Source organism: Balearica regulorum, chromosome 6, assembly GCF_011004875.1.
Source record: "Balearica regulorum gibbericeps isolate bBalReg1 chromosome 6, bBalReg1.pri, whole genome shotgun sequence".
Lineage (NCBI taxonomy): Eukaryota > Metazoa > Chordata > Aves > Gruiformes > Gruidae > Balearica > Balearica regulorum.
Window position 1 is genome coordinate 21237322 of NC_046189.1, and position 22518 is coordinate 21259839.

Genomic DNA, 22518 nt, shown 5'->3' on the forward strand with positions numbered 1-22518 from the left:
GCTTTGATTTCTGAAACCGATTGCTACAAAAATGTTTAATGCTACAAAATTTCTAACTGTTGCACATCCAAGGTTTCACCATATTCATCTGTAGGGTTTGGGGTGTTTTGTTTCCTAAAAAAACTATCAGCCAACATATTGGCTATTAAATTTGGCAACTCAGACAATTAGCTAGATATTTTCTAATCAATATGCAGTTTTGATCCAAGAATAAAGTTGGGGTTTTTTTTTACACCTTCAAGAGGCTGGTTCTAATTGCTTGTTCCCTACAGAATAATGGAAACACTTTATTCAGGCAGTTGTCATCTGAAGCTTTCAAGGCACTCTTCAAACAAAACAGCACAGGTTCTAAAATGCAATGCAAGTTAAAAACATCATCACCACCACTTTACAAAATCTAACCCTGGGTGTTAAAAAAGAATGTGACATTACAGGACTATACTACATGCTGCAAGGATCGTTACTAACAATAGTAGTCCTAATGAAACAGTGGAAATAAAGATAGATTCTTATTGAATCTAATAAAATGAGAGATAATTAATGCAGATATCTACGGTTAAAAATAAGTAATCAATACCCTTCTCCTCTAAGCAAATGCCATTATTTTACTTCCAAACTTCATTGGAATGATAAAGAACCTGGTACTCAAGAAGGGTCTATCCTTCCTTGGGGAGAAAGATTATTCATATTTTCTATCCAAGGACTGACCAAAAGTATCATGTTAATGAAAGGTCTGAATTTTCCTATCCTTTCAGTAACACCATCTGAAATTCATTTTAAGGACACACAGTTGAACTCTTGGGTGTCCTGTGGTCTTTGTGAACACATGCTACTTCTGTATTTCAGCTGGGAGCCAGTCAGTTGTTCTCCCCCATCAGAGGGGCCAAGTACTCTAAAGCACAAACCAGACCTGCTGAGAAATTACTATGAGCTGCAGGACTCTGCAATGTAAGTCTCCTGCCCTGAAGAAAAGGAATCTAAATTCCTGTAGCTAAAAAGTTGATAGCTGGAGGTCTCAAGACATCTTCAGTGGTCTCAGTTAATCTAAAGAGTTACTAGAGGGTCCTTAACCAGAAAATAATATATTTGGGTACACAAATTGCGATTAATCTGTTGGATTCTAGCCTCCAACACCACCGCTCTGACAAACAAAACACATTTCCCCTTCTACAGTATGATGAAAAGTTTAAATATATAACAGTATTCATTGCAACTTTTGAAGTGATTTCACTAAAAAGAAGAAAAATTGAGTGACTTATGAGAAATGCTTTCCTGAGAACTCTTTTTTTCTTTTTCATCAATAATGTTAGACAGTCGGTTTCCATTGCTTCAGTACAGTAGGATTAAATCTTAATGTCAAGTGCAGGAGTTTCAACAGCCTTGAGATAGTGAATGCTAGGTCATGTGGTGTCTGCGAAGCCCAGGGATAAAGAGTAAGGGAATGAGCCAGCAAATGTAGAACACCTTATTTTTACCCACTGGATAATGCTGTGTAAGTATACCCAGATAACAGCAAAGATCTATGTAGATTTACGTAATAGAATATTTAGCAATATGCCTAAGGTGTGCAACATCTGTTGTAAATTCAGATAATAAACTTTATTTAATATTGGATACTATGCATAGATAGGAGTTTTTTTGTACAATTACATTAAATGGCAATTGGAGTCAATAACTATATAACTGAGTAGTAAGGCATTCAGTGCTCAATAAACAAGGGCAGCCAAATAAAGATATCCAATACAAAAAGGTTTATTCACCAGTGCGGTAGAAGTATTCATGGACTGGATTTCATTTGATTCCTTGGAACATAAAAACTTCTTAAATAGGGGTAAAGGTTTAGAGAGGCCTTTTTTCTCCTCCTTTTGCACAAAGGAAAACATGAGGAAGGAAAGCTAATAAAGGAAACTAATGGCGAGTTCTCTCCAAAAATACCACAGGGTGGAACACAAACCATTTGAGAAGTAAAGCACAAGTGAGCCTATACTGTTTCAGAGGCGGGGGGAATGTGACAAAACAAAACAACCCACACCACATATATCAGGATACATCCATCCTTCAGATTCATTTTTAGCTTAGAAACATCTACTATTGTAGAAGTGAAACTAAATACTGAACTATGCAAAACTTTTCAAGCTATTTAGTTCCCTGCTTCTGCTTTTCAATGAAAGAACTGGACTTTCTTTTTAGCAATCCATATTTGTCTAGCAGATCGTGATTAAGAAACATATTATAAAATAAAGAATTAATTTTCTTCAGAGATGCCACTAACTGAGCATTTTTTTGTTTGGAAAAAAAATATCAAGAAACTTTTGACATTACTTTTAATTGCACCCCAGATGGTATCACAGTGATTTTATTAAAGATATGAAAGGAAAATTCAGAAGGGAAAATATATATTAAAAAAACCTTTAAGTTTTGAGTGCTTATTGTTTTATCTGTATGTTACTTCCTCATTCTTTTTTAAAATTTTCTAAATACAGATTTCAAAACAGGGTCTTGTGCTTTTTTAAAATGTATCTTAATAATGTAATTAACATCTTAAAATTTATTCCAGGTATGTGAGTATATGCAGATTTTTAATTTAGAAAAATCACATCTGTGGTAACATAATAAAATACCTACATGTATATTTATATCCTGGAGATCAGAAAGAAAAATCTCTCCAGAAAACAGGTATCTTTAACTAGCAAGCTATAATGCAGTTACCGTAATTCCACCCTTGTTTATTCATAAAATATTTTTTCCTTGAAAAAATTATCTTTTCCTGATTAAAAAAATATTCCTTCTCCCTAAAATACATCTCTATCTCTACCTCCCTCCTGGACTTCTTTCCCAAAAGAAATGTCAGCAATATTGATATCCAATCTCTCTTCAGACTCCTAACAACTTCAGTTTACTCCCTTCTCCTCATCACTTATAGGGGTAAAACAGAAAGAGCATGCTGAGCCCTTTTACGTTTATTTGAAAATACTACTTGAGGTTATTAACAGTAACTTGAATTGCGTCCTTCTTTCATGGGCCTTGAAAGTGATACTGTCAGTAGTCTTTCATGGTTTGGTTTTGTTTGGATTTTTTTTTGTCAAGTGATGGTGAAAAACCTACAAGCAATACTTTGAAAAATACCAAATTATAAATAGCACTGCTGAAAGCGTAACAGATGCTGTTGTGCTTGTGACAGAGGCATATATGTCATACAACTGTTTTAGACATACACTAACAATTGTTTTTACTTCAATACTTGTTCACATAGAATTCAACGTAAGCAAAAATCCTATGAAAAACTATACTTTAAATAATGTAAAGTTTGTTATACTACCCTACCGGAATGGCTGCTAAGGCTCACTAGTTTTAAATAGTAGGGGGAAAAAAAAGAGAATAAATTGATAACGTAGCAACCAGAATTTAACTTTCCTCATTAAATTCCATTTACTTATTACAGCTTAACCTAGAAGGAGATTCCCTCCTTTTTTACTCCCACTCCATATGTTTGGTAAGTAAGGCCAAGTCTACACATGGGAATTTATCTACAGAGAAATTCTCACTGCTGCTATCACCAGTTCAGCTGGATTCTCAAGTGCCAAAAGCTGCTACCACCACTCACAGCATAACATGCTTTAAGTCTGCTTTAATCAAGTCCAATTTACTTGATAGTCACTTTTGAACTACCTACACAAGTTTCTTCTACATTACATACATAAGTTAAACTAAAATAGTATAGCAAAAATAAGGATTTTTCAAGTGGTCCTTAGTAAATCAAAGGCATGAGATCTATTCCTTTATATCTCTATTATTTCTAAGTATTAAAACAGAGAGGCTATGTGGTAGATAGAAGAGTTAAGGTTTGTGGGATTCGACTGCAAGCATTCTCTCCGTTTAATATTCTGTTGCAGTTTATTATAGTCTTTAAAAGCAGTCTCACCTCATCTGAAGAATCCCCTTGTCCTGATGTTGCCGTAGCACCTGCTAAACCTTTTGAAATAAAAAAATGCAGAGATTCCTTTCATAAGTCTTACACTGAAAAGAGAGTATTTTATGATATTTAATGAGCCAGTACGAAATTAAACACTACATTAACTTTCTTTAAAAGATACACAGCAGTGGACTGAGAAGTTGGAGTAAGATCTCCAAGCAATACAAAAATCAGGGATTTGCAAGCACGTTCCATTGCAGAACTTCAACATACTGAGTTAAGGGAGACGTGTTCTTTCAGAAATTGCAAAAATCTCTGACAGCCTTCAGTAAACAAAAAAAAAAAATCCACAGCACTTTTGTAAGAATAGGTGGCTTAACTTAGTGGCAGTGACAAAATTCCACTAGGAGCAATTTCATCTTGCCTACTCAAATTCCACTAATACTATGACTGGGAACTGATGCTTAGTATATTAGCAACAAAAAGTTAGTATGTTTAGCTTTGTTGATAGAATTAAAATGAGTCCTGTAATTTGGTGGTGCACTAAACAGGTAATTCCTTAAGTTTCATTAAAATTTGTGGTGTGTTGTTTTTTTTTTAAAAAATAAATTAAAGGAACAGTTTATATAAACCCCAGCAATAATCAAGTCTTCTCTTAAAATATTTTTCTACACAAACCTTGAACTGCTAATGTGCTAGTTCCAGCTCCTTGTTCCTGCATACCACATGCAATTTTATCCTCAGGAAATGCCAGTCCAGAGCCTTTCAAAGCAATGAGGTACTTTTCATGACTTTTCTTTGCACATGCATTCTCTCCAACACCTTGAATACACACGTAAAACAGCATTAAAGTACAACAACAGCTGCTTGTTTCGTGTACTTCATATTCTACACAAGTGATCTAAAAAATGGTCCACAATTTTTAGTTTCTACATCTCATCTTTGTACAGCCTATTAAAAGAGTTTTTCCAACTGATGAACTGAAATCCAAAAGAACAGAAACCTTCTCAGTTTCTCCCCTCCAATACAATGTTTCTTCTAAATGATGTACTTCATTCCTATTTTACCAGCACTGCCACCATTAACATTACAGCAAAAAAAGATTTGATATTTAGAAACAGTTGGGTTTGGACAGAAAAGACAGGGACCTACAATTTCTAATAGGAAAAAACCAACCAAAAACAAACAAACAAAAACCCCCAGCAAAAACCACAGTAATGATAATATGTCATATATAATTTCTCATATTTGCAATTTTTCTTTCAAAGTTCAAGTTTTGACAGCTGCAATTAATGGAGACTATTCATAAAGATATCATAATTTCAACTGTTTGATGAAGCAGTGTCACACTGCATGCTTGGAATACAAAGTTTTCTACAAAGAAATGGACAAAAAAAACCCCTAACACATTTGTTATATAAGGAAAAATAAACTTTAGAGGAATAAATTGTGCCAAGTGCTTAAGGAAAACATGAAAAAGATTACAGCATCTTTTTAGCTGTGCACCTTTTGCATTCAAAGCCAGAAGGGCAGGTTTTGCTCTTAAATCCCTTTCTTTGCTTTCCCTACCCAGAAACTGTACTACAGAAACTATTTCTGTGTCAGAAACTCAGTCAACACATATTCTCCATTCCAAGAGTCCAGATAAGAATGCCTTACTTCCCATTCTCTCTCCACTTTTCTATCTCAGGAAATCCATCACATATAGCGAAAGAAGTCATTAAATTTCTCCCATTCAAATATTATTAAACAGGAGAGAAAAAGAGGAAGGGAACAGAATAAAGACAACTGTCCCCGAGGCAGCTTTCCTAAGTGCTTCTCCTTTCAAATAAAGATTTGAAGATTGCCTGTTCTTCAACTAGCTGCTGTCCAAGCCAGTTATGGCAACTTAAATCTACTGTAATTACGATTTGCTCCATACCTATACAAAGGACTCAAAAAAAGACACCTTTTAATCACAAGAAAATAAGATGGAGTTAATTTATACTAGGTGGTTTGGGGTTAATAGTGACTTCCCAACATTTTCAGATTCATTGTGATTTGCTACAGGATGGAATAAATAATTGGAGGTGGGGGAGTTGTTTGGGGTGGGGGGAATGGGAAGGGAAAAGCTTTGCACAGAAGTGCAGGACAGACAATGGCCTTTTAGCCACTGAGGTCTCCTCCAGTAACCTCTCTGTGAGCAGATCCCAAAATAAGGTAGACATATTCCACTTTGAATAAGCTTGATATGCCTTATTTGCAAGTACTAAGCTAGACGTGTTCACTTCACTTTAAAGAGAATGGATTTATTATAAAAACTCTTTTGAAACAACATATCTTTATACAGTTATCTGGGACACAGAAGACAAGAGGTTTGCTCTTATAGGTCTTAATAACAAATGCTTCTAGTTGCTTCTGAAGCCCACCCCCCTTCCATCAACAAGAAAAAATATCCTTAAAATCATGCATTTTTCTGGGTTTTGAAAAATCAAATAAAAACATGCAGAAACTGAAGTGATAAACAAAATTTATGCCCTTAAATTCTTCATAATTTGAAAATGTAATTGTTAGAAATGACTCAAACATACCCGAGCTAAGATCTTTGTAGAACTGTTGGCTAGTCAAAACCTGGGTAAGAACTGATCGCATTGCTCCTCCCATTTTGGTCAAGTCTTCTAGAAAGGAAACATGAGGCTCCAAAACCTGGAGGATTTTATGAAGGTCTTTCTCTGATGGCAGATCAAGAGCTGAAAACCACATAATAAGAACTTTTGGTGTAAATGCAATGTAATTTGGCCAAGACCTTCACAAGGCAGAACAGCTATGGCTACCACAAAAGAAATTAATTTATATATTCATAATGCTCTGAAATTCACATGCACAAGTTTCAAATTAATCCTGAACTCATTTTCTGGAAGAGCTTAGCACAATGCTAGGTAACCCTTAAAATATATTTAAGAAACTCTTCAGCAGAGAACAAAATAAAATCGCCTAGCCACGCAGTAACTTCATTAGGAAAAGCAGCACAAAATTCAATGATATAAACTATAGATAACATTCATGTATTCATGTACTGGGTCTTCACAGACTGCAAAGCAAGAGGTAGCTGCATAGTAAGATATGCTAGATACATGCAAATTTTAAACATACCAGGCTCATTATACCCCTCTCTTAAGTGCTGAATAAGACTAAAGATGAACTGTGGAAGAACTAATTCTGACATCATCAACAAGTCTTTCGGGACACATGGAACATTTGAATTTGACTTAATCCGGTGTCTTTTACAAAACCTATAAAACAGATGAGAAAAATGTTAGCCAAGCACAGCTCAGCAGAGTTAACATATACTAAGAAAACCATTAGTTTTTCCATTTTTCAGAGAGTATATACTTTTACATTAAAGGTGGTGCAGAAGTGGTATTCTGAAATTCCAACTGCTATGTTCAAACCCATTTTGTTTCTGAGTCCAGAGAATTATAAAGTTGCCAATTTTTTTTCCCTTCTCAAAGATCAAATATCTAACATCCCAGTTTCTTCCCATACTGGGAAGCATCTTCCACTGAAGAGTTAGAAGAACACTGAATTTTTCTTTATCAAGACATACCTCCCAATCTCTAAACAGCCTAATTGAAAATATCTAACTAAAACAGTTCCTCTCCTTTCCATGAAATAGTCAGAGGCTGGCATGATTCTTCAAGTCCTCATGCAGATAATGACTTTTAAAATGTCTTTTGACATTAATAAAAACAATTTCCAAAAGCATAAGAGTTTGCAGGATCAGTATCTATTTGAAATGTACAGCAACTAAGATTTACTTATCAAAGGATGACAGAAACACCCATTATGCAAATTGTTTCATTTGAAAAAGAAAGCATTTCTTCTTTGGAGAATTCCTGTATGGTAGTAGTTGAGGCTTGGCTAGTGCACAATGACATGAGGTTGAGCCAAACCCCATTAGAGCAGACAGAATGATTTCCCACTGACTTAACATAAGCCTGACTCAAGAGCCACTGAATACTTCTCTGCTCCCAATCTATTTTTAGAAAGAACATTTACTAATATCAAAGAGTTATTTAGCCATGTCAAAAAAGAAGCTAACAAGGAATAAAGAGTCTAAAAACACACCATACAAGAGTAAACTTTACTGGAAAGATTCACTAGATGTTACCAGTAATTTTTCAACATAAAGATTCAGAAATGGATTCAGCTTTGTTTGAATATGAAAATTGTTTTCTAAATTTATTCATGTCTTCACTATATTTGCTATGCCGTATTTTCCAGAAGTCTGCTACTTTCTACAGCATAAGCCTTTCTTTTTTGAGGACCATTAAAGTATTACCTTCAAAAGAAGGAAGTAAAAGAAAGCCACAAAGCAAGTATCCAAATTTAGGACAAGACAAAAAAAAGGATACAATCCAGCAATTAAGATGGCATCTTTACAAGAATGGCTAGCATCTTCACAAGACTAAAGACTAAGAGCTTCTCCTTTGCTCTTACACATTAGAGATGACGCTTTTTATTAAGCAAAGGTAAACAAGGGCAGTACTAGCCAGATTATTTGCAGTTTGTAAATACAGCCTATTCATCTCTCTGAAGGGATATGAAAAGTGCCTAACAGGAAGAGGTCAGTCACAGTTGACAACTTTCTGTTAATTAATGCACAAATGGATGGTTTTCACTTTTGTCATTCACTTTTGTGAATGACATTCACAGAACTTACGAAAAGCCATTCACTTCTTCACTTTTGTCTCATCCACATAAAGAAACCTGAACTGCCATAAATCACAAATCTGGCTTGATCTACGCTGCAATATGGTACCTCATTTATTATCTTAAAGGTATTTGGTTTCCCTTTAACCACTATCCTTATAAGAGATCAAAAGTAAGTAAAGACTTAACAGACACATAAGTAAAAAAATTACTATGCAGTATGTTTTCAAATCTTTCACTGGTCCCCTCTGTATATTTTGCATTCAGCCAAAAGACATTTTCACTGGTTATGATCACAAGCTAAGGGAGCCACAGCAACAACACTCACACATAAAGCCATTTTGAATCCCAGCTTCTGCCAAGTACAAAGTTTCCTTCCACAGAAAATAAAAAGCTCTGTTCCCCGAGAAGGCTATGCCAGCATACTACTTGTGAATCAGCCTATGGATTAATTATCCCAAATCTAACATATCCTGTAGCTGAAGGTTATGAATCATGTCTTCTGTTGAGATTCCCAAGAAAGCACTCTTGACTTACAAAGTGTGCTATTATTACTCTATTAATATAGGTTCTGGAAACTCAAGGAAGAACACAAATTCAATTCACTGTAAGGAAACATCCTTTCGCTGTCATACACACTAATTACAGCAGTGCCAAACAGGGAACAATTTCTAGACACCAGGCCCTAAGCCTTAAAGTAGGAACACCAATATCATTTTACAAGATGAGCCATATTCTATACTTATGGTTCAAAGGCTGCAGTATTAAAGTATTGCCCGAAATCAACATACTATTGTAGCTGTTCTTAACTAACAACTAGAAACACATACATGGTAAGATCCCAGAATATGTCCTTACTGACATGACTTGCCACCGGACAAGCTATTGGCTGTACTGAATTTCAAGGGTAGGAATTAATCTAAGACACAATGATCCAGAAAGCCAATGCTCAGATTTTATTATTTATACATCAGGCTGAAGAAATCTTAATGAGCCCAAGTTTATAATATTCACCCATGAGACTCCATTTTATACTGAATTACAGAAAACCAACCCTCACCATATTGTTGAGGGATATTCGTTGTTTAAAGTATATAAGTAGGTTTTAATTAGAATAAATTACTTAGGAATAGAATAGAGTGTGATTCGTGCTGTTTGCTTAGCTTTACTTAGCATGACTAGCTAGATTTGCTGAAGCCTTTGGGCTGTGACAAGTATTTTTCTCAGTAATTTTCCTAGTAGTTTTCCTAACAGCTAGTACAGTGCTGTGTTTAGTCCTTTAGTATGGGAAAGTATTTTGATATCATACTAATGTCTCGGTAGTGATTTTCCAAGTCTGGGACTCTTCAGTTCTCCATGTTCCACCAGCAAGGGCAGGTGTACAAGGAGTGTAAACCAGAAGATAAGGAGGCTCCAACCTTTGGGGAAAACTGTGGAAACTGCAAGTCAACAAGATAAGAGCCTGTCTGTCTGGACACACAAGAAGAATCCAATTAGATGTTAGAAGACCCCAGACCAAAAATCACCATTGGACTAAAGGACGCATGGACAGCACGTGAAGGACAGATGTATGGGACCCAAGAGTATATTTGCCCCAAGATTTCTTTGTTCTAGGTCCCTCTCCTTGGAGGCACTCAGCCCCGGCTGATCCTGCTGCTGCACCTTTCAACTAAATTATTTTATAAAATCTGACACCTGAGACTCTGCTGTGGGAAACCTAGGGTTGAGCCTGAAGGAGGAGGAAGCGCACCCAAGAATATGCGTGTCTGTGTGCAACACCATGAATGGTGTGTGAATGATCGGCCGGCAGCTACTCCTTTAACACGTATGGTATTTCCACAATACTGAAATAGCGATACTCTGTTCTACTAAAACCTCTCTTACTTTTACAGAGTGCTATACAATACTTCTACAAATATTGACCAAAATACCAGACAACGACTTGGAAGATTTTTCAGACTTAAACCAACAGCTGCTTTAACTAAAGAAGAGCCAGAACCCCAAGCTGTGCCAAGGAAGAAACAAGTTGAAGCTTCCTATACAGGCAGAAAGAGACACTTGTGACAAACTTCTCCAATTAATTATACACTTACTGGACCAACAGCAGACAAAGCTATTCCTTACACTTCCAGAAGAGCTTCCTTACCACAGTGTTAGTTAAAGAATTGTCTGTCTACTTAAACATACATTTCAAAATGCTCCTGAGACTATCAAGTTAGGGATTTAATGGGTTACAAAAATGAGCATTTTCCAAATCTCTCCTGGTAACATCAAGCCTCAGAAATCCACCACTTGGAGCAGGCAGAAGTCTCTTAACAGGGGGTAATGAAAGGTGGATATAAACTAGATATGAAATGCATTTTTTCTGAAGAAGCTCAAAAATAAAAATAACTATGTAAAGGAATAGATAACCAACAGATCACCTTGATCTAAGCTTTATTACATGATTTCACTATTGCAAAACAATTTTTCCAACAAGCCTGTAGTTTCTATCTAATCTTTAGTACATCATATTTCTTGCACTATACAGTCTTCCTTGTAAATATTTTTACTATTATACTACAATGAGCTTTAAGAATAGGAGTATTTCAGTGAGAGTGCCGATTCACTAGCCAGAGGTAGTCAAGCCCTAATCTCACTGAAAGTCTAACACGGAAGTACTAACACATGTCTACAAGGAGACAAAATCATCATCATCTCTCTGATTCAAAAGTATATTCTGGTTTTTTGTTTTCTATGCAGTTTCCTACCTTTGAAATTGCTTTTTCACAAAAAGAAAAGGCTAATTTCAGCAAAGGAGAGAATAATTTGCAATTAAATAAAAACAAAGCTTTAACAAGCAATCTTGTCCATGTGACTTCAGATGTAATTCCTGAAATTTCTTAAGCTGCATTGATATCTTATTTGTAATATGTAGAAGAACATTGTTGGCATCTACAGGAGTAAGGAATACCATGTATTATTAACATAAGCGTGATTTAAAGAGCTCGTCTGCTCTTTAAGCTGCACGCTAGAGAGGAGTTCAGTAATAGAACTGAATACTTGCATTTCTGCTATTCGGGACTCCGACAAGCAGCAAAGCCAACTGGGAAGATGACAGTCTAACCATTCTAAACAGGAAAGCTTCAAAGTAGAGACACTAGAGTTAATAGTGGAGGACAATGAAACATGGCAGAAGAATTAATGACTTTTCAAGATTAAAGGTATTTGGGTTTTTTAAAGTACATCTTTCCAAACTCCAAGCCTTCATGACAAAGCTGTTTTGCCAGGTTAGGAGGCTAGAAATCACAGACTAGACTGTTAGAAGTTATTCCAATCCTTGCAGACAGCAGGAAGAAAAGCAGTGAGTCACCAGAAGCTCCCTTGGTGCTCAGTGCTACATTGAGCACCCTTCAGTGAAGCAAGCTCTCCAGTTCAAAGAAAAAGCAGACAAAGAAGCTCTGCAGAAGAACACTTCTATTATTCTCTGTTAGTCCTCAGATGTAAACATCTTGTATAGTAGATAAAACTACAATGAGTTTCATTAGTATACAAGTACCCACTATCAACCAGAAACAGCAGATTTGGTAGTTTCAATTGTAAGACCTTAGAAATACAGTGAGAATGAGAGGAATGGACTTCTGAGCAGAGCTGAAGCTGAGCCTATGTTTGAATGGACCCACTAAGTTGTTGAATTTGAGCATTTTGATAGACAACAGAGTAATTCAAAAGACTAACACAATCTTCTGCTGGAAAAAGACTGTCTTTACAAAAAGGGTGGATGCTCTGGAGATATAATTACAGCACTGTAATTGCATCTAAGTACAGCTTACATTTACTTAGTTTGATTGAAAAGCCTCAATTTATACAGACTTTAAAATATACTTGTACAATAACACACAGCTACCTAACTTACAAATATAATACCCATTCTCTTTAGCGCAGCTTTTTCAAATTTCACAGTGATTGCAAAATGAAGCCCTTGCAAGTTAAAAGGGTCTCAGTTACACTGTTAATGGCAATATTAAGATTATTAAAATTATCTTAATTCATCTATTTGCATGTATGAGTACGGTCTCTAACTGTTTTGTTCAACAGGAACTGCAGCCTTTCCAGCTGAGAAAAGGAACAGTACTTCTTAAATGAACAGTTAATTTAGTATTTTACTGTATTAAAGGCAGCATTGATGAGAATACTCTTCAAACTCAACTCTACAAAACAACGTTCATGAAGGTTAACATTAAAAAAGCCCCAAGAAAAATATTTACATTAAAAATTCTTTTGCAGCATGGAGTCATCTGTATTATTTTTTTTTTAAATATTGTCCTGGTTTCAGCTCAGATAGAGTTAGTTTTCTTCCTAGCAGCTAGTATGGTGCTGTGTTTTGGATTTAGGATGAGCATAACCTTGATAACACCCCAACATTTTAGTTGTTGCCAAACAGTCAAGGACTTTTCAGCTTCTCATACTGGCCTGCCAACAAGGCGGTGGGGGGCACCCAAGAAGCTGGGAGGGGACACAGCCAGGACAGCTGACCCAAACTGGCCAAAGGGATATTCCATACCATATGATGTCATGCTCCGTATATAACTGGGGGTTGGGACGGGAGGCACTTAGCTCAAGAACTAGCTGAGTATCTGCTTTGACAGGTGAGCAATTGTGCTGTACATCACTTGTTTGGTTTATTCTTTTATTATTATTATTGTCTTCCTTCTCTGTCTTATTAAACTGTATCTCAACCCACAAATTTTACTTTTTTTTTTTTTTCCCCTTCTTGATTCTCTTCCCCCCATCCCACTGAGGGGCAGGGGCATGAGTGTATGGCTGTGTGGTTGTTTTAGCTGCAGCAGGGTTAAACCACAACAAATATGGATCTAAAGATAGAGAAATTAAGATACACTGCATATTCCAGTTCTGGATGCTTAATTTCATAATTTTTAGGAGCTGATTTTTCGGAGTTCTTAGCCTTACATAGTATTTACAAAGCAGAATTCCCAGCTGATTTCAAAAGTAGGTCTGAGAGACAAGCAGACCAGCAAATAGAGTATCTGGTCCTGAGCCCTCATCAGAGCCATCTTTGCTTGGCCCTCACTCTTCCCAAACCATTAGTTCACATACAATCTCCCTGCCCAGTTGCTTTCAGAGTCCCACCAATTATCTACCTTAAAGCACAGGACAGTACATCTTTATTTAAACAACAAAAATCAAATTTCCAAAGTATAGTTAACAAAAATATTTTTCTGGCTAACAAAATTTTCCCAAGAAAATTTAAAAAGGTCAAGCCAGAGCTATTACTGCTGCAGGTGCTCTGCAGAAAGACGCATCCTGATGAAGGCAACAGAGTTCACTGTACAGTCCTTGTTACTGTAATACCCAAATGGCTATCTCTATTACTTCAATATAAAAAAAAAAAAAATTTATTTTCAAAGCTTACTACCAGAACCCTCCATAGAGGCAGGCACCTAGGACACCACTATTCAAAATCACCTGCAGCTGTCAGATAACATTCCAGGATTTTTTAAAAATATAAGATTTCTGATAATCTGCAAGTGATAAGGGAGAATGGCCTGAACTCTGAATCAACTTGTATTAATTGTCATTAAGAAAGATCTAAGATACCAAAGTTCTTTTGGAAAGTGTTCCACAAACATACAACCAAAATCACGTTTATTCTGTTGCCAACAGATCCATCCACAGTTCCATGTAGATCAGACACGTACCAGAAAAATAACACTACACCCTGACATAGCGAACTTAGAATCCTGGAGACAGCTGATGGTTTCACAAAAGGGATAAAAGGAGCTTTAGAAGTTGGTGGGATCAAAGCAAAGGAACCGAAAATCAACATTGGTTAGCCCAAATCTAAACAAGGCTGTTTCCACTGACCTCTAAAACACCAGTTCTTCTTAAATTGAATATATACCAAAGGTATATTACAAAATGATAGACAAGTCATAAAATAAATAAACCAATTTCAGACAAGGCAAGATATACAGCAGTCACATCTTGTGAACTCAGTCTTCAGAGTACTGTTATTCAAATCAGGCTGGCTGTATCAACAAAAGCTTTTGGGTAGAACCATCATTTATTTTAAGTTTGTCCAGTGACTAACACAGCAAGACTTCAGGCTTCTAAATGTTTAAAGTTATGCATATTGACACATTTGAGTATCTTACTGACACCTTGGAAACAACTGCATGTTATTCCCAAGGCATATATAAAGTACATGGCGTCTAGTCAGGCCACAGGTCTAAAAGCAGTAATTACAAAATTACCACTTGGTTGTTAACCATTTGGAAAACATTGCAGCAACTAATCTAGATGCTGATGTAGTCCTAATTAGAGACATTGAGAGAAATCAAGACAGGCAGGTTTGTGAGCTGATTGTACGTCATGATGGACTTAATCACCACAATGATCTGAAATCTTTTTTGCTTTCCAAGGATAAGACCTAACATGAAGCTCTGCAAAAACTACTGAATGTTACTGTGGAATCCTAAGCAGCAATAAAAAATACTGAGCTTCGCATCTGGGGGAGGTGGGCAGAGGGAATAAGTTATTTACTGCATGGTAACTGTGGTTCTTTAAAATGCTGTGGTCAGTGTGAATCCCAGCATGAATTCCTGTACCTTGCATACAGAAGATCAGATAGTAAAGTTTTTGTTCTGAAGAGTTGCAGCCACCAGAAGTACATGACCATGGGTTTATTCAGACTCTCATGCCAAGCTAACAGGCAGTACAGCTCAGACCTCTCCTCCGTCCCTTCACCCAGAAGTCCTTGGTAGCCCAAAGGATTTCAAAAGCAGAGAATCACAGAATAGTTTGGGTTGGAAGGGACCTTTACAAGTCATCTAATCCAACCCCCCCACAATGAGCAGGAACATCTTAACTACATCAGGTTGCTCAGAGTCCTGTCCAACATGACCTTGAATATTTCCAGGGATGGGGCATATACCACCTCTCTGGGCAACCTGCTCCAGTGTTTCACCACCCTCACTGAAAAAATTTCTTCCTGACATCTAGTCTAAATCTACCCTTTTAGTTTAAAACCATTACCCCTTATCCTGTCACAATAGACCCTAAGAAAAAGTTTGTCCCCATCTTTCTTATAATCCTCCTTTAAGTATTGAAAGGCCACAATAAGGTCTCCTGGAGCCTTCTCTTCTCCAGGCTGAACAACCCCAGCCCTCTCAGACTTTCCTCATTAAAGAGGTGCTCCAGCCCTCTGATCATTTTTGTGGCCCTTCTCTGGACCGACTCCAACAGGTCCATGTCTTTTCTGCACTGACTCCTCCAGAGCTGGACGCAGTACTCCAGGCGGGGTCTCACCAGAGCAAAGGGGCAGATTCACCTCCCTTGACCTGCTGGCCACAATTCTTGTTATGCAGCCCAGGATACGGTTGGCTTTCTAGGCTGTGAGTGCACATAGCCAACTCACATCTAGCTTTTCATCCACCAGTACTCTCAAGTCCTTCTCCACAGGGCTGCTCTCAGTCCCCTCATCCCTCAGCCTGTATTGATACTGGGAGTTGCCCCAACCCAGGTGCAGGACCTTGCACTTCACCTTGTTGAACCTCATGAAATTCATGTGAGCCCACTTCTCAAGCTTGTCCAGGTCCCTCTGAATGGCATCCCATCCCTCAGGCATGTCAACCACACCACTCAGCTTGGTGTCATCTGCAAACTAGCTGAGGATGCACTCGATCCTACTGCCTATGTCATTGATGAAGATATTAAACGGTACTGAGAAGCTGCGTGGAGTACAAAGAAGCTGCATGGAGTTGCTAGAGATCCTACAGAACACCATTTGTACCAGCCAATCCTGAACACGAGGACACTCTCACATAGTTTCATAATGCTCAGAGGCTAAACTCCTTGTCAACGTCTAGGGTCTCAGCCTGTTGATAAAGCATCTGTTACAGCAACCTCTTGAAGAAAGCTCCAGAAGAGCACTCTTCCCTCCTTGAGGCTGCATTACCAAACCTAGCCTAGGTCCCGGAGAACTGAAACCTTCTTGTCTACTCTTAAAAAGTACAATTGACTCAAAGAATACAATTGATAAGAGTCACACTGGAAGCAGCAACATGTTATACGTATGCTAAACAGGTGATTCACTGTTGCAAGACACTCCATAAAACAACCACATAGTCTACTTAAGGACAGTAAAATAGTTATTACCTGTATGTCCCAGAACCTAGCCACAGGCAGATCTGACTTTTCTGATCTTAAGTGGATCACAGCTGCTAAAATCCAAGATAATACAAGAGGCCTTGCCTGATGAACCTACTATTAATAATAGCTGATGAACAGCAAGCTTGCTTTTTTATTGTCACTCTATTTGTTGAGGTTTTCTCAAGTCTAGAATAGGGAAAAGGTCCTTTACACTTACTTAGCAACAGAAAGTAAAAGAAACAGAATATATTAGAATCCTAGACCCATTTAGGTTGGAAAGGACCTTTTAAGATCATCAAGTCCAACCATAAACTTAACACTGCCAACTCCACCATTAAACCACGTCCCTAAGCACCACATCTACACGTGTTTTAAATACCTCCAGGGATGGTGACTCAACCACTTCCCTGGGCAGCCTGTTCCAATGCCTGACAACCCTTTCAGTGAAGAAATTTTTCCTAATATCCAATCTAAACCTCCCCTGGCGCAACTTGAGGCCATTTCCTCTTGTCCTATCTTCCATATATTGGTAGATGGTATTCTTCCATAGCTCCCAAACAGCACAGCAACGCCATTTCCATTGAAATGGGTTCCTCTAATTAAGTGTCTCTGGAAAGGGGTAACATAAGGAATTGAGTCAGAAGGAAAGAAAAAAGGATATGGGGACGGAGTAGCAAAAGTCATTAGTACTACGTATCTACTGTCCAAAGTTTAAATTTAACTAAAACTAACTATTCAGTACTTACTGGGTGCAAACATTTTAATGCACTGAGAAAACAGAGGCAATTCTAAATAAATTAAAGCAGGAGAAAATTAGCAGTCTAGAAATTACAAATATACTTCTCATACTTGTTGGCAGCGAGAGGAGGCAAAGAGAATTTTCCAGTCTTTTCATAAGAGATCGCAGTAGACCCAACAGATGCATCAATCCCCAAGAGATACATAATTAAAAAAAAAAAAAAAAAAGAAGAGATAGAGAAGTCTGATCTGGAGTGTAGCTCAGACAGGATGTTCATGAAACCTACACTGATGTACATTCTACAACACAGAGCTAAATGGAAAGGTAAGTATAGATCATTAGAGACAGGACTGCAGAAAGCTTAGAGGTAGGTACCTGAAAGTGCTTGTGAACACAGGGCATATAACATCAATCTATAACAGCTACCTTTCTTAAAAAACAGCTATAGTTATACTTCACACATGCCTACCGATAAAGAAATGGCCCACTGTTCCAAGTGGAAATTGGTAATTTTTTAGACCCTTTGATACAAGCCATAAGAGAAGGCAATGCTCTATGTCAATGGAGCCACTGGTTGCCATAACTACCATCAAATACACAGGAAACATCAATGCAAAAGTCTATTTAATGAAATTCTTAACAGGGCTTTTTGCCTTTCAGGATATGCAACTCTTGATGGGAGATATTATTCTCTTTGTACTGTAATGCAGAACTAAAACATCTGCTTCCCACATGATTAATTTAACAAATAAGTCAACACACAGTTAGGCATACTTAGAAACAGGACAGTGGGAAATGAAATAGCCAAAAGTGTAGAGGCTCTCTAGTATATCAGGTTATTGTCCACAGACTTAAAGGGGAATCAGAACAAGGCAGCCACAGAAACAAGATGGTACTCGTCAGTAACAGATCACTGACTAGTTACACTTTTATTATAATCACATGGCATATTGCTTTCTTCAAGCTTATTTGATAAAATCAAGTTTCATTAGATCACCTACCAACCAAAAAATACTTGCCTGAACTTCCCCCTGTCCAGCTGCATGGGTTTTGTTTTGTTTCTCTTTTTTCCTCCATCAGATGAATTCGCCTGCTGAACCATGAACATATGTCTACTATAAAAGCTTTAGAACTGAATATTTTGCCTTCTTCAAAACATTATTAATTATCTCTGATGGAGCTGCAAAATTTCGTTTGCCCATGACTAGATAACATATGGGAGACGACTACAAACTATGTTCACCTACTAACATCACAGGATCTTAAAATCTATTAAACCTTGCCACAGCTAGAGTTTTTAAAACTTTCACAAGCAGCTACACTTACAAACTTGGATATTTTCTAAAGTCTAAACTACATTCTAGTAGATCAGACCAACTGCAATTAATTTAATCATCGAAACCACTGAAATTTGCATGGGAATCAAAAGGTTCAAGAGTATGACAATCTGATTTTTCTAAAACAAATGAGAATTACACAAGGTACCTAAAGCAAATCAGCACCCATCTATTACACTATATTCCAGTTTCCTTATATAAAGGCATCAGAAATAAAAAATTAACACTTCAGTTATCTCTAAAAAGTAAATTATAGATTTAATTAGTAATAAAAGATTAACACACACATCCTTATACTCCAGACCAAACCATCTCTATATTTACATTAGCCACCCTAAAGGAAATGAAAAGATATTCCAGACGGTAAGCTGGAGAGATTTCCTTTACAGCAGATCAGTTAACTAAGACTTCATCAGAACTATCTTTTCAGATGCATCAAATAAAAAAAATCTCTGAACATGGAGACCAGATAACAAGGACCAACAGAAACAAACTACAGTTACTATAATATTTGTATACAGTCCACACAAAATTTTATCTGAGCAGGCAGATGGTAGTTAAAGTTCGTAAGTAGGCTCCACATTTGATTCCTTTGCTATTAATAGAAGTCTAGGCTGTCGTGGCCAAGGTTATATCGGGCTAGACACACTCTGGTTTCCTGAATCTACCATGAAGGCCTTTACTTTAACACGTAAAGCATGGCCTTTGTAATTGTGCAATTGATTTGTATACACAAAGTTAAATCAGTTTAGCTAAACATGCTGCACTGAAGCAAGTCAATATGCAAAACTGCATGGGTTTGCACACATTAATGTTTTTACATTGGTTTAAGCTTAACTTACTTTGTCTTGCACAGCAAACAAGTTTCTAGTTCACTTAATTGCACTGGCTTAACATCAATTCTTTAGCTAAGCAGGAGTGACCTTATGTCGAGTGCAGGCACTCCATATACTGTCATGTACTGCCCTCCTGTATGTCTACAAGGACTGGAAAATCCACTGCTCAACTCAAGAGTGTTGCTTCTGAACAGATAGTATGGAATTTTTTATCTAGAACAATCAAACCTCCTGAAGAGATCTACCTCACACCCAAGAATTTTAGTCCTGAACTCTACTATTAAAAGTAGGGTAAATATAACAGAGAAATTAAAATATTCTTACTCCCTTAGGGTTTGCATCTATTTACACTGCAAATTTAAGACTTTTTTTTATTTCTTCTTCATTAAATCAGCTTAAAGGTCTTTTTCCAACCAAAACGATTCTATGATTCTTCAAGAAGAAAACTGTTTAAAATACAAAAAGACAATTGTGAAAGCTATAAACTCTGGGATGAGAACAGTATCAGTCATTTTAATATTTACCTAAAGTAGATCAATTTGTCTGTGCTCTGTTAAAATCCTACCACTAAGAGGAGCCCTAAATCTATCCCACACTGAGCATTGCAAGAAGTGACATTAAATTTTTTTTCTTTCTTCTCAAGATCAAGCAGAACTGTTACTTCAATTATTCTGAGGAAAGCAAAATCACCAGAAGTTGAACAAGAACTGATAAAGAAAGAATCACTTCAGGAGTAGCCCCTTGAAACCACTGAAGGTCAATGCAAACAAAAGGAAGCAAAAAAATTCTTCCATTGGAGGGAGTCTACCAATAAGAAAAGATTCCACCAAGAAGGAAGAGTGAAGAAGTTGCTATCTGATGAAGACAGACAGCAAGAGAAACAAGGAAAAAAAATCATAACAAGGAACAAAGAATGAAGCCACCTCAAGGCCCAGAGCAGGAGAATGGTGACTACAAGATCCAAAGAATCAGAGCCAAGACAATGACCTTCAAGCAACGCAAAAAAGCAAAATTAGTGGCATCTCTAAATAGAAATGCAAAAAGAAAAGGAATTTTAAGATGCAGAGTGAGTGATGCAGAATTATACATGTATACATTGTAAATGTTAAAAACATGAAAAGAACCAAGGAAAATGTTTTAATACTTCTATATATATCTAGTGTTTTCCACTAGGTGCACCACAACTCAGGATTTATCAGGAAGAGATGAGATTGCTCTTATGAGAGCATGCAATCTTACCAAGGCTAAGACAATCAAGACAGACTATTCTAGAAAGCTAGTCAAAAGAGAAGCCTCAGTCAAGCACTCCAAACTGTCACATGGTGAAGTCTTTAGCTCTCTAGTGAATGAAAATGAACACAGGGAGCTCCAAAAAGACATCCAGTTATGAAAATTCAAGTATCACCTCCACCCAATAACTGGTTGACTGATCTTTCTTTTTACAGTTGAGTACAAAAGGAACAAAGCAAGGTATAATGAGGTACCACATTCCTCTTCTTCTGACCAGGTACTTGAGTCTTGCCTCCAGTGTTCTTACAGAATGTGAAGGACATGTGACCTCCCTAAAACCCTGCCCTGTTGTACCCATCCAAGAGTTACCAAATTCCTTGCTTTAAAGCTAGGGATAGCAAAAACAGGAGGCAAGATGAACTGTAGACTGGGAAAACACAGAAAAATGGCTCAGCCTTACTCAATCTGTTCATTTCAGCGTATTTGCTCACATGAAGTCCGAAAGTATTTGGACATACTTCATGGTTAGCTGTGCTAGGCCAAGGCAACTAGCTGGAAGCTGACAGGTACCGCTTCCCATGCACTCCGCCTTATCAACTTCCCTGAAGGCAGGCACTCGGTGCAAGGGCAACGAGATTTGCATAAGCGTCCTAAAAAAACCCACGCGCACATCAACAAAGAAGGAAGCCACCTCCCCGGTCCCCTGCCGGGACTGCCGGCCGGATAGGCGGGGCTGACCCCCGCTTCGTCCGGCCAGGCCGCCGTTTCCACAGAGCCTCGTCCTACCCGCAGCCAGGGAGGGAAGGAGGCGACCCAGACGGAAGCAGGTGCCCCACTTACTCCCTCCCTCGACGCGCAGGGAGGCACCGGGCAGACGCCGAGCTCCGGACACACCTCTGCCACCCAGCGGGGAGACCGCTTCGCTAGCTGGGGCCGCCCCCGCCGGCAGGTGCCCGCCCGCCCCGCCGAGGCCGCCCGGCGCTCACCCGGCCTCCCGCATGACGTTGCTGTCGCCGCAGTCGCAGGCGCCCCCCGCCTGGCTCCGGAACATGTTGTAGTCGTGCCCGGCGTGCTCGCCCTGGTGGAAGCACTCGGCGCACAGGCTCATGCAGGGCGAGATCCCGCACGTCCGGCACCGGTAGGCCACGAAGTTGGCCGTCCAGACCAGGCCGCACAGCGTGGCCGGGTCGTAGGCCCGCACGGCTTGCACGAAGCTGTCCCACGGCTCCCCGCCCGACAGCAGGCAGCGGCACCACTCCAGCGCCTCGGCCGCCGCCTCACCGCCGCCACCGCCCGGGCCCGCCGCCGGGACCAGCACCCGTTCCAGCAGCGCCCGCAGCTCGCCCGCCGCCGCCGTGCCGCTCTCGCTGCCCAGCGCCGTCTTCAGCCGCGCCGCCGTCGCCCGCTTATCCCGGCCGCTGGCGCCGGCCCCCGCCATGATGGGAAACTGAGGAGCCGTTACGGCTGCGCCGGGCTCCCGGCTCTGGGGCTCCCCCCGCCGCCCTCTCTCCCCTCCCAGCGGCGCCTCCCTCTCGCGATAGCCGCGGAACCGGCGCCCTCCGCGCCGCCCGCTCCCTCCTCCTGACACTGCTTCTCCCCTCCCCTGACATTACCCCTCCT

At 38.8% G+C, this 22518-nt stretch overlaps 1 protein-coding gene across 2 annotated transcripts in view; it reads right to left on the bottom strand.

The window, feature by feature from the left end:
* UBR3 (ubiquitin protein ligase E3 component n-recognin 3) overlaps nt 1–22425 on the bottom strand; it is a 114973-nt gene extending 92548 nt beyond the window's left edge. The window contains exons 1-5 of one of the 2 annotated variants that reach the window (XM_075756699.1): nt 21885–22425; nt 7046–7185; nt 6484–6642; nt 4592–4735; nt 3923–3972 (exon numbers count right to left, since the gene is read on the bottom strand). In XM_075756699.1, the coding sequence (XP_075612814.1) occupies nt 3923–3972; nt 4592–4735; nt 6484–6642; nt 7046–7185; nt 21885–22336 (945 nt within the window). In that variant the 5' untranslated portion in view covers nt 22337–22425. Of the gene's footprint in view, nt 1–3922; nt 3973–4585; nt 4736–6483; nt 6643–7045; nt 7186–21884 lie in introns of both variants that reach the window. The other variant, XM_075756700.1, reaches the window with a different exon arrangement.
* Nucleotides 22426–22518: the final 93 nt, after the last annotated feature.